Source organism: Cervus elaphus, chromosome 30 (assembly GCF_910594005.1).
Source record: "Cervus elaphus chromosome 30, mCerEla1.1, whole genome shotgun sequence".
NCBI lineage: Eukaryota > Metazoa > Chordata > Mammalia > Artiodactyla > Cervidae > Cervus > Cervus elaphus.
The window spans coordinates 43,649,888-43,663,666 of NC_057844.1; the positions used below are offsets into that span (position 1 = coordinate 43,649,888).

At 33.6% G+C, this 13,779-nt stretch overlaps 1 protein-coding gene across 2 annotated transcripts in view; it reads right to left on the reverse strand.

The window, feature by feature from the left end:
* KLHL1 (kelch like family member 1) overlaps positions 1-13,779 on the reverse strand; it is a 481,321-nt gene that overhangs the window by 94,668 nt on the left and 372,874 nt on the right. For both annotated transcript variants that reach the window (XM_043892336.1, XM_043892337.1), the window contains one exon: positions 7,715-7,939. In XM_043892336.1, coding sequence (XP_043748271.1) covers positions 7,715-7,939 — 225 coding nt within the window. The remainder of the gene's footprint in view (positions 1-7,714; positions 7,940-13,779) is intronic.

Consider the following 13,779-nt stretch of genomic DNA (forward strand, 5'->3'; position numbering starts at 1 on the left):
CATGATAGAAAATAAGATAATTAAAAAGAAAAAAAAATCTACTTCTCCTTCATTGACTACACTAAAGCCTTTACTGTGTGGATCACAACAAACAGTGGAAAATTCTTTAAGAGACGGGAATACCAGACCGCCTGACCTGCCTCCTGAGAAACCTGTATGCAGGTCAAGAAGCAATAGTTAGAAACAGACATGAAATAATGGACTGGTTCAAAATTGGGAACGGAGTAGGTCAAGGCTGCTTATTTAACTTATATGCATCATGCAATATATTGGTCTAGATGACTCACAAGCTGGAATCAAGATCATCAGGAGAAATATTAACAACCTCAGATTATGTAGATGATGTCACTTTAATGGCAGAAAATGAAGAGGAACTAAAGAGCCTCCTGATGAAGGTGAAAGAGGAGGCTGAAAAATCTGGCTTAAAACTCAACATTCAAAAAACAAAGATCATGGCATCCAGTCTCATCACTTCAAGGCAAATAGATGGGGAAAAAGTGGAAATACTGGCAGATTTTATTTTCTTGGGTACCAAAATCACTGTGGGTGGTGACTGTAGTCGTGAAATTAAAAGACATTTGCTCCTTGAAAGAAAAGCTATGACAAACCTAGACAGCATATTAAAAAAGCAAAGACATCACTTAGCCTACAAAAGTGATACTTATAGTTAAAGCTATGGTTTTCCCAGTACAAATGTATAGATGTGAGAGTTGGACCATAAAGAAAGTTGAGTACTGAAGTTGATACTTTGAAACTGGTGTGGCAAAGACTCTTGAGAGTCCCTTGGACAGGAAGAAAATCAAACCAGTCCATCTAAAAGGAAATCAACCCTGAATATTCATTGGAAGGACTGACGTTGAAGCTGAAACTCAAATAATTTGGCCACCTGATGTGAAGAACTGACTCATTGGAAAGGACCCTGATGCTGGGGAAGATTGAAGGCAGGAGGAGAAGGGGGTAACAGAGTGTGAGATGATTGGATTTCATCACTGACTCAATGAACATGAGTTGAGCAAGCTTTGGGAGATATTTGAAAGGCAGGGAAGCTTGGCATGCTGCAATTCATAGGATTGTTCAGAGTCAGACACAACTTAGCAATTGAAAAACAAAAATATTTATTATTATTATTAACTTATTGGCAACAGCATATTATATTAGAAAAAAAATATGACTTTGGAGCTAAAAAGATAACAAGTACAAATCTTCCTTACAAGATGGGTGACATAGGGAAAGCTAATTGACCACTTTGTCCATGATTTTTTAAACATTAAAACTGCAAAAATGTCTAAATTATAAGGTGGTTGTGGTTTACAAGGAGACCCAACCAGTCCATCCTAAAGGAAATCAGTCCTGAATAGTCATTGGAAGGGCTGATGCTGAAGCTGAAACTCCAATACTTTGGCCACCTGATGCGAAGAACTGACTCATTTGAAAAGACCCTGACGCTGGAAAAGATTGAAGGCAGGAGGACAAGGGAACGACAGAGGATAAGAAGGTTGGATGGCATCAGCGACTCAATGGACATGAGTGAGTAAACTCCGGGAGTTGGTGATGGACAGGGAGGCCTGGCATGCTGTAGTCCATAGGGTCGCAAAGAGTTGGACATGACTGAGCGACTGAACTGAACTGAACTGTGAGTATTTAATCAGTTAGTAAATGTCGAGTACAGATTGAACATTTTTTTCACATTACCTCTGAATGGGAATATCCTTCTTATTTTAAGAACGTTCACACATATGATCGGCCATTTGAAGCAGCGTTGTCTACCATGATAGATGATGACAGTTTGAGTTATTTCTTATTCCTGACTAAAAAGCTAAGGTCAGTGACTCAGAGCTATCTCACAGATCTCTAGAGTAGAAGCAACGATGTCAGTTGGGGCACCCAGTACCTTTCCTGGAATCATTTTTGCCCTTACCAGTCTTTCCAAGGCATGTCATTTTCACTTGAATTAACACGCCTGTCTTAATTTCAGCCATGTTTCAGGACGTCTAATCAATTTTATAAGCTAAACATTATGTTTATTTGCTTTTCAGTTGTTGGTTTTTTGTTTGTTTGTGTACAGCCTGAAGTTTCATGCATTATGTTTGTCTGTTATTCATGTGTCCTTTTAGCTCAGGGGTGGCTAACTTCACCATCTATGGGGAAGAGTCATTGTTCACCAACATAGTTGACAAAAGGCCAGCATCAGTGTTATTCTCATTGCTTTTCAAATGTTTTCCTGTGCTGATGGCTAGACCATATAAGTCATTTGTAAAGTTTTAGTAGCCATTATGTTTTCAAAAGACTCCTTTTCTTATGGATGAGCCAAGTTTTGCTTATTGTACCCAATAAAAACCATCTCTATTGTTGACATGCACAGCAATGACAAAATAAAAGATAATGACAATATTGACAAAATGTTTCAAAATTAGAACTCTGAAAGAGAAATAAAAATATTAAATATTTGAAGAGATTTATTCAAGAAAAAATAAAAACAACTTAATCTACATAAGATCAATGAGCTCTATGGTTTTATCCCAAGAACTTTCTCCCTAACTGTGCCATAATCTTGGAAACCAACAACCTCACAATCAAGGTAATGATGAAATCTAACAGCGTATTAGCCAATGGAGGGCTCTGGACAGATTTTGGAGATTCCTCAGAAGCTCATTCTTAGGAAATTGCTATTATTCTGATGGGTCTGGTAGTTCTCTGAAAACCCACACTTGCAAGGGTTTCTTCTTTTACCTGATTAAGGCTTCTTCTTACTGAGAATGCTCCAGGATGTGTGTCAAGGAAAAAAAAAAAAAAAAATCCGTGGCAATTACTTAATGTCAATGCAGCCTGAGGTGGTGAGAACAGTTAAAACAAACAAGAAGCTGAAAAAAAAAAAAAAAAAAACCTTAACAGAAGAACTGCAGAAAGGATGTCTGTGGAGAAATTTGAAAAGATTGACATATTCCTGGTACTCTTAAAGGTCATGTGCACATGCACAGGTAAAATGTGAAGGTAATAAGTTCTCACCTCTATCTGACCGTGAGGATTTGTATAAGCAGGGATGATAGATAAGTCATGAAGAGTCTAGCTCCTGCTAAAAATCTACTTATGATGTTTTAAACCTGATCACAAGCTATCACAAAGGCTTTACTTGGCAGGTCTCGTAGGGGAAAGCTATTATCCCTACATCAATCTTGGTGCAAAACCAAAGTACTGCAAACTTTCAAGAAAGTTGCAGTGAAGGACTCAGACTATCTAGCTGATCATGCTATTTACATATTTGCATTTCTCTCCCAGGCACCTTTCATCCTAAGATATCCCTGTCTGAGTCTTGGCAAGAGGTGTTCTTCAGGCACTTCTGTCAAGACCTTTATGAGGAAAGGAGAATGAAAACTTGCCTTTGCTTAGGGGCTCAGTGTTCATGTTGGGGCAATCCTTCAACACTTCAGTGGTCAGTTTACAACTCTCCCTTACCAGGAGCTCAGCTGAGCTGGGAGATAGCTGGGTTCAAGCACCTACAAGTAGGATGAACTCAAAACTAGGTGCACATAGGCATATCACAAACTGTTAAAAGTCAAAGTGAGAATCTTACAAGTAGCAAAAGAGTAGCAACTTATCAGGCACAAGGGATTCTCAAAAAGATTAACATCTCATTTCTCATCAAGAAGACCAGAAGGCATGGTATGGCATATTCAAAGTCTAACATAAAAAGACTGTTAAGAATGTTATGTCCTTTAAAAATAAAGGAGAAATGATCATATATCAAGATTTTAAAAAATAAATAAATAAAACATAAAGGGAATTTGTTGCTAGTAGATCTTTCCTGAAAGGGGTCCTTTGGGTTAGGCTGTAGACATTTCTAGATAGGAACATAAATTCACAAGAAGAGTAAAGACCTCTATGAAGGTAATAGCTGTATTTTTAATAATTTATAACACTTTAGTTTCTCCTGTCATTATAAAGACATCTGCATAAAGTAATAATTTTAAAACTGTATTGAGATGGATGTATAAATATGCAATTTGTATGACAACAACAAATATGTGGCTATTAAACACAGTCCTGCAAAAGTCAGGGGGCTGACATTATCCAATTTCAAATCTTATTACAAAGATACAGTAATCAAGGCAATGTGGTATTGGTGTAAGTATGGGCAAGGATATTAATAAAGTAGAACTGAGTGTCTATAAATAAATCTTCATACTTATGGCCAATACATTTTTGATGATGCACCAAGATAACTCAATGGAAAAGAAAGTTGTCTTTTTTTTTTAACAAAGAACAGTGAAACAACATGCAAAATGATGTTGAACTATCAGTTCACATCATATTAATAAATAGATTATGTTTTTAAATTTAAGACCTAAAAGTATAAAATTTCTAAAGCATTAGCATAAATTTTATGACCATCGATTAGACAATATTTTTCTCTTATACTCCAATAAAAGCAGAAGCAATAAAAGAAAAGAAAATAAACTTAACTTTAGTAAGTCAATAATTTTTGTGCTTCAAAGGATCCTTTCAAAAAGTTAAATTAGAACCCGTAGAATGAGATGAAATATTTGCAATGTTATATCTGATAGAACACTCATATATAGAATATAAAGTGAACAATAAAAGAAAAAATAGCCTGAACAAAAGTTATATACATTTATCCAGAGAAGGTACAAATGGTCAATAAGCACATGAAATATTTCTCAAAATTATTCATTAGAGAAATTTCTATAAAATCATGAGATACATTGTGATCATTAAAATAGAAAAAGAATAAACAGTACCAAGTGTTGTCAAGGATGTGGAAAAACTGGCACCCTTATATTTTGCTGAGGAGATGGAAAATGGAACAGCCATTCTGGAAAATAGCTTGGCAGTTCTTCCAAAATTTAAAGATGGAGCTATGATGTAATTCAACAACTTTTCTAATATGTACATATCCAACAGAATTTAACATATATATTCATACAAAAATACATACATGGATGTTCATTGTAGTTTTATTCATAATAATCAAAAAGTGGAAACAACTCAGAAAACCACAAACTATGTGATTCTATTTAAATGAATTATCTTGAGGTGGCAATTTCATTGGGACAGAGAATAGTTTAATTTTTCTAAGGGGGGCAGGCAGATGGGACAATGGTGAGTGACTGCTATTGATTACAGGGTTTCTTTTTAGAATGATAAAAATATTTTGAAGTTTGATAGTGCTGATGACTACATAACTCTGTGAATAGACTCAAAAGTACTCAATTCTACACTTTAACACTTAATTTTATCTCAGTTGAAAACTAAACAAAAACAAACCCTATCATTATTTAACATACAACACAAAGCCTGGCATATAGAAAATCCATAATCAACAATAGCTATTTAACTATTTTATCAATTTTTCCTAAAACTACTTACTTGCAAACAGTGTATTGTAAGAATAACTTATTCAATTTTATACAAAATAAATGTTGTGGGAAAGAAGACATGATTTATAGAACTATGTGTTTCACAGACATAATGCTAAAATAAAAACTCAGCATGTTGAGGCAATTGTGGTCTTAAATAGTTTCATTCCCTAGAGAGATGCATTACTCCCTGATATCACAGACTTAACATGAATACAGTTTTGCTATTTTATCCAGCAGAAGAATCAATCTTCATTTCCTGATAGCTATGAAATGTTTTTGACCACATCTTCAACTTAACAACCAAAGAACTCATGTGGCTTTCTAATATAATCATGTAAGGATTTTTTTCAAACAAATTTAAGTGGGAGAAAGCTATATAGGTCAACTATTTTGAGTTTTTATTTTATATTAAAATTTTACTTTAGCTTCTTGCCACTTGGAGTATAATATGGGATACATGGGCAATATTGTAATCACACTGAATATCACAAAGCAAGACATTTACTAACTATGGCAAATAAAATAAAAATCAGAAAACTGATAAAATTGGAGGTAAATCAGAAGAACAAAAAGGTAAGTGGTTTTAGTTCAGAGCTATTTTTATAGTTTGTCTTAGATGATGGCAGATATGAATTAGAATGTAGAGCTGAAGACCTTAAACTACCATTAATTTTTGTTTTTTAAATTCTCTATGATTTTGCTTTCCTAGGAAAGTCTGGATCAGTAAATTTGCAATTAGACCTCAATATCTTTCTAATGTATATTAGATGTACTAATATACTAAATGTATTTAGTCAACTAATATATTTCAGGTCTTCAAAAAACTAACTAGGACTTCTTACAATCCACAGGATGAGAAACACAAATTCAGGATCTATGTTACATTACTCTTTTTTCAAATATTTGTTGAGGACTTTATAATTTATAAGTGATTTCACATTCATTATCATCATCCAATTTCAATCTAATTCATAACCTTGAATCGGTGACAAATGAAGAAATGAAGGCTCATAGTTTAACTGCTGGCCCCAAATCAAGCCAATATCCAATGACAGACTGAAAACTCACACCCAGAACTTCTGAATCCAAATACAGTTCACCCCATCTCCAGGTTACTCCCTAGTGGAGATCAGTTGAATCCTATTATATTGACTTCTGGTGCCTATTGATGAGTCACTTTTTTCCTAAATCTGTTCTGCCCTCTCCCCATGAACTTTTCAAGATGGAATCAATTAAATACAAAGATATAACTAGATTTGACTATCCACTAATGCTACAGAAAACCACCTTAGCTGCTTTCTCAATTCACATTAACTGTTTCTTCTTCCACACTGTATTACTCTGGTCTTTCCATGATAGTTCTGCATTTTCTCTTCATAGTAGATGAATATTACATGCTGTATGAGTATCATACTTTGAAAACTGGAATAATTGAGGTCTACTCATCTAGATACATCTTTTTACAAGTCCTTGCTTTTATTTATTTAAGAAAAAGAGGTACAATTGATACAGCACATTAGTTTCCTGTACAAATAATGACTCAATATTTGTATATTTTGCAGAATGATCACCACAGTAGTTCAGTTAACATCCATCTTGATGTATGGTTGCAATTTTTTCCCATGTGATGAGAACTTTCAAGATCCATTCTCCTACTACTTTTAAATATGCAATATAGTATTATTAATTACAGTCACCATGCTGTACATTATATCCCCATGACTTACTCACTTTACAACTGGAAACTTCTAGTGTTGAGTTCCTTCACCCATTTCACCAACTCTCAAAACCCTGCTTCAGACAACAACCAATCTTTTCTCTATATCCAGGATTTTTTTTCTTTTTCAGATTCCACAGGTAAGTGAGGTCATATGGTTATTTTTCTCTGTCTGACTTATTTCACTAGGCATAATTCCCTCAAAGCCCATCCATGTTGTTGCAAATGGCAAGATTTCTTTATTCTTAATGGCTGAACAATATTTCATCATGTATATATATCACATTTTCTTTTTCCATTCATCCATTGATGGAAACCAAGGAAATTTCATCTCGGCATATTTAACATCACTCTTTTAACAGTTTAATGTACATTGGTCACCACAGGAAAATGTCAAGAATCTATCTATCTATATGTTCATATATATATTCATATATATATATATCAACACATATATACATCAACATATATATATATATATGTATAGATATATGTTCCAAATTAGTTCACAGCTTACCTTGTTAATGATAATTGATCTAAGTAATACTATATTTGAACACACATTCTAACTTTCAATAAAATACTTTCCAAAAATGATATCAATAAATAAGAATCTTACCTAGACCATGTCTATGTGTTGACATTGGTGGTAAAACAGTCCAAGTCTTGGTTTTGGGGTTGTAACATTCAACAGTGTTCAATGTCTTCAAGCCATCTCGACCTCCAATTACAAAGAGTTTGTCATCAATAACGGCCACACCAAACTGCAATCTCCTGCCATTCATCATCCCTGCCTGGATCCACAAATTTGTTCTGAGGTCATATTTCTCTATGGTTGTAGCTCCTGAGAAAACATAAATCAAAGAGTCACTGTTTACTATGAATCCAAAAAAGAATCTTCCCAAGACACTGCACAAATTAGGATATGAAAACATTCTTGTCACATTCACTTTTCTTGAAGAAAAAGATGGCAAGAAAACAAAGGGAATGGTAATTTAAGTACCTTATTTTCTCTTCTTGGCAGAGAAGATGTTAATGATTAAAGTAGACACAAATGTTCAGCTTATTTGAATTACATAATGATCTCATGCTAAACTATTGACTCAATGGAATCATTATTTAGCATGACAGTTCTGTGAATTTTATAGCTTCCCTTTATCATTGTTTGCTATAAAAATGTAACATAAGCCTAGCATAAAAAGAAATATATTAAAGTCCTTTTAAATAACTAAGTTACACATGCTATCTGTATAATTTCTGAGAGTGAAGAGAAGTTAATTTAGCAAATTCTTTACCAAATTGCTTTAAAATTTATCTTATGTCTTAAATAACAAAGGTTTTAAAAGTCAACTTTAAGATATGCAAACAAATGTTAGCTGTGTGTTTTTTTTTAAACCTTATTAAAAAAAAAATGCGGACTTCCCTGGTGGCCCAGTGGTTAAGAATCTGCCTTGCAATGCAGAGGATGTGGGTTCAATCCCTGGTTGGGGAAGTAAGATCCTACATGCCCCAGAGCAAGGAAGTCCATGTACTATGAGGAGCAACAAAAGAGCCCATGTGCTGCAAGCAAGACCCTACACAGCCAAATAAATAAATTAAAAAAAAAAAAATGCATCCAGGGAATAACAATAGAATTTAGAGACATAAAATGATCTCCTATCCTTATCAACTATTTATAATCTAAAGAAAATAGCTTATCTTTCCTAAAAGCTTTTTATGTATAAGTTTGAGAAATGCAGTGAATCTGACTAGTAAAATTGAAATTGAAAGAAGAAGCTAATCACTGATGACATATCTTTTAAGGGATCCAGTTAAACATTTCACATTAAAAATATCTACCTTGAACTAATTCACAAATGTTTATATGATAAATTATAAGCCAGTAAACACTGATCTTGCTTCAGTGTTTCACCATAATGTTTAGACTCACATTCATCAGTGTTGCATCTTTAATGATTAAATATCCCTACATTTACAAGTCAACATTTTGTGTACTTTTATTTATGCACTAAAAATTATTTTGCTTGTAATTTATTACAAGTTTGCAAACTAGGGAAGACATTCTTCAGAGGTCTCATAGAACCTAACAAGCAATGAACTAAACAAACATAAACAACTTGGCAGGAACAGTTCTGCTAATTGAAGTAAAAATGGTGTAATTTATGCTCAATTTTTATTCAAAAGTGACAGAGCAGTAATAATATAAATACTGAGTTAGATTGAATTAAATCTGGCTTTCTGATGTTATTAAATACATGAGCTAATTTTCATACAGCTAAATATGAAGTATTATAGTACTACTAACATTGTTAGAGTAAAAATGAACTTTAATATTCATAAAAGTCATTTGATACAGTTTGTTAACATAAAATATTATTTAAATAAATCTGCTTATTTTATGCTTAAATGTATTTATTATGAAAGTGAAAGTCTCTCAGTTGTGTCCGACTCTTTGTGACCCCATGGACTATACAGTCCATGGAATTCTCCAGGCCAGACTACTGGGGTGGGTAGCCTTTCCCTTCTCCAGGAGATCTTCCCAACCCAGGGATTGAGCCCAGATCTCCTGCATCATAGGTGGATTCTTTTTATGTTTTATATTAAAAGTTTTATTCAAATACATAAAAATTGAAATTCCAAGGTGAACTAAAGTTTTAAACAATTTCAAGGTCATCTGAATTCTCAAAGCTTAATAGCATTGGAATGCCATGAATATCTCAAAACTGTGTTGTATGTTATATGCAAATACCTCTCTCTTATGACTAACTCTTGACAAATCATGACAGAAGAAACAGTGTAACCTAATAGTAGTTAATCCATTGCCAAAAAACCCTTATTTTGCAGATCTGGGTATACAAGGAAATAAATGTCTGAACAATTATTTTCTTAATCTCCAAAACCTTGATCAAATTTTCTGCAGGCAATCTAAAGTATAGTCATCTTTCTCAGAAAAAATCATTGAAAACATGTGAAGTTAATAGCCTCTGAACAACCAAAGATGATGCTATTCAAAGGGGAAATTGAGAACTTGATTTGAGATTCAAAGTCTCATTCAAGCAAGCTAGGTATGTCTTAAACCTCAACACATGGCAGGATTTTTTATTTTTACAGTGTTTTTCCTCTAACTGCAGTTTTCAAATGTAACCTATATATTTTTATCCTAAGTAACTACATCAGAAATAGGAATGCATTCCTATATTCATTATGTAAAATTTAAAAGTTGTTTAAATTTAATATGGCATTGTAAAAAAAAATCTCAAATTAGCAGCCTAACAAACACACATTATCTCTTAGCTCTGAAGGTCAAGCATTCAAATTAGATCTTGTGTTAAAATCAAGGTGTTGACAGCTCTTCCTTTCAGGAGGCTCTAGAGAAGTGGTGCTTAGGCCTCACATGTTCTTTGTGACTTCTCCTTCCGTCTTCAGGGCCTGCAACATAGTGTTTCTCTGACTAATTCTTGTGATTATAATAGGCTCACCCCGATTTAATTTGAGTTAATGTAGAACAATCTATTTTAGGTCAGCTAATCAGCAACCTTAATTCCCTTCACAGTCAGCCCCTTTCCTGCACTTGCTATGTAAACTAACATACTCATATCTCCTGGGGATTAGGTTGTAGACATCTTTACATACATACATACATACATGTTAGTTGCTCAGTTGTGTCTGACTCTTTGCAATTTCATGGACTGTAACCTGCCGGGCTCCTCTGTCCATGGGACTCTCTAGGGAAGAATGCTGGAGTGGATTGTTATTCCCTTCTCCAGAGGATCTTCCTGACCCAAGGATCAAATCCAGGTCTCTTGAATTGCAGGCAGAGTTTTTACCATCTGAGCTATAAGGAAGTTCCATAGATATCTTTGGGAGGAATTATTTTCCTACCCCAGAAACCAAAGTCTATGTTCACTCTACTCTTTAGTTTTGATTAGTAAAAAAAAAAAGAAAGAAAGAAATTTTTAGTAATATAAAACAAGTATTTCTTGATTTGTAGAGTTTACTATAGTAGGCAATAAATTATTTCCTCATTTGGTCAGCATGTAATATAAATATTTTATCTAGTTTGTAATGATCATGAAGTTAAAAAATATTCCTGCTCTTTTTCTAATGAAAGTTATTAACAATAATATTCTGTAAGGAATTTTCTCACCAGCATACTTCATTAGTTGTCTGTATAAACTTCCTGTCTTATACTTGTAAAAATTTATCAACCTTTTTTTTTTTTTGAACCTGTTATTTCCTTTTACATTTCCCCTTAGTGTTTTCCTGAGTCATAGGAAGGATGAAGTCATTCTGTCTAAGCAATGTTACCCTGTGTTGTTCCTTAAAGTGAAGACAGTATTCGTCATTGCGTAAATTAAAAGCAGGATATGAATAAGAGTGAACTGCTGAGTTCGATCCCTGGATTGTGAAGACCCCTTGGAGGAGGGCAGGGCATGGCAACCCACACCACTATTCTTGCCTGGAGAATCCCCATGGACAGAGGAGCCTGGTGGGCTACAGTCCATGGGGTTGCAAAGAGTCAGACACGACTGAGCAGCTAAGCTCAAGAAGTGTTGGTTAGTAATGCATTTGGAAGAGATTAAAAAGGAAATTTTATTTTAAGACATAGTTACTCTGGGGTTCCTCTGTTTATGAAACCATCACTGGTTATTTTAAATGCCTGCAAAGTGGAGGCACAACTCTAAAATGTGTGACTGCGGGCCAAATAGCAGCCTATTTCCATAAACTCCCACTCAGTAAACTGTATGACATTGAAAGATGGCTTCCAGCTTCAGATGAGAACACAGCCTTGCCAGCACCTTGCTTTCAAGCCTTTTGAGATCGTGAGCGAGAAACCAGACATGCCTTCCTGGACCTGTGACCCACTGTGAGCTAAAAGTTAGTACTTATTTTAAAAAGTGTTTATGGCAATGTGTTACAGCAGTAATAGAGTATAGTTTATTTTAATTTGCATTTTAAATGTATATTTTTTCCAATTTCAATAATATAACTAGAAGGTATTAGATACAATACAAACACAAAAGTGTTTGTCTCATGACAAAACAAACAGCAAACTCCTTAAAATATAAAACTGAGAAAAAGTGCTCAATATGTTATTAAAGTGAAGAATATAAAGGAAAAAAAGTGCATTGTTTTAACTCATAAAAAACATTTATGGTCATTACAACAAAACACATTATATAATGACCAAAGAACATCATGGCCCAATAATAAGTAATGTACCCTGATGCCATCAAACTTTTGGAAAGGTTAAATTAGTCAGATATGTATACTTTTTTATAGAAAACAATAAATATTGAGAAGCATTCTGGAAAAATTTTAAAGCATTGGATATTCTTTAAGATACTTAAGACCTCAAACTTCAAAGAAAATACCATTATTAAAAATGATACATTTTGAATTTTTCATATAATAAAAATTTCATGTATCTACATACTTATGAAAAATATAACTTCAAGATAACATTCTTATACTTACAAAAAAAAAGTATTATTGCAGAGAAAATATCTTTCAAGCACAAATAAGTCTTTACTTTTTAGGTAATTCCTAATAAATTTTTAGGATGGCATTGCTAGCATTTCATAATCGCCATAACACTTTCATATGTACCAAGCAAACAACCAAGGAAATTTTAGACCCTTCAATATAAATATTTGTAAAATGATAATAAACTAATATATAGTTAAATAGAGACAGTTCCCAACTGTGTTTCAGCAGTTTGACTTAATGATTTTTCAGCTTACAATGGAGGGAAAGTGGTATGTATTCAACAGAAATCTTAAGTTGAATTTTAATCTTTTGCTGAGCCAGCAATATGGAGCACAATATTCTCTTGTGAAGCTGGGCAGGGCAGTAAGAAGCAGTTCATATCCGGCCACATGATCACGAAGTTAAGCAACTAGTACTCTTACAATCATTCTGCTTTTCACTTTTAGACAGTATTCAATAAATTACAAATGATTTTAAGCACTCTGCTCTGAAATAGGCTTTCCATTAGATGGTTTTACCCAATTGTAGGTAGTCTGAGCACACTTAAGGTGGGCTAGGCTAAGTTCTGATCTTCTATAGGTTAGTGTATTAAATGTAGTTTCAACTCACTATACTTTGGACTTTCAATGGATTCAGGACATAAATTATAAATTGAGGAAGATTTGTATAGAGATATAAATATATAGGGGCTTCTCTGGTAGGTCAGATGTTAAAGAATCAGCCTGCAATGTGGAAGACTAGTTTTGATCCCTGGGTTGGAAACATGCGCTGGAGAAGGGAATGCAGTTCCTTTTATAAAAATCACATAGATTGTATGAAGGACAGAACTTATTTAATTAGCACCACTAAAAGTAAATTATCTAAAAATGAAGTCAGCAAGATAGGTTCCAACTCAAGACGAAAAAACAATGGAAAACTCTATTGAATAATGTTAATTTAAATCGATGGAAAGAATCATATGACTTTTGATTGAGATAGTGTGCTATTATGGAAATCATCGTTATCTTAAAATCAGAATTTAAATAATAATGATATTTGTACAAGGTATTTATAAAATTATGCTTGTGTTTCTCTGAACATTCAAATGTCAATATTAGGAAATATATTTTTAAAGCCAAGACAATCTCCAATACAAAGGAATCCTGAGGAAAAATTGGCCTATGAAATATTAAAAAGTATTGTATAACCTTAGAT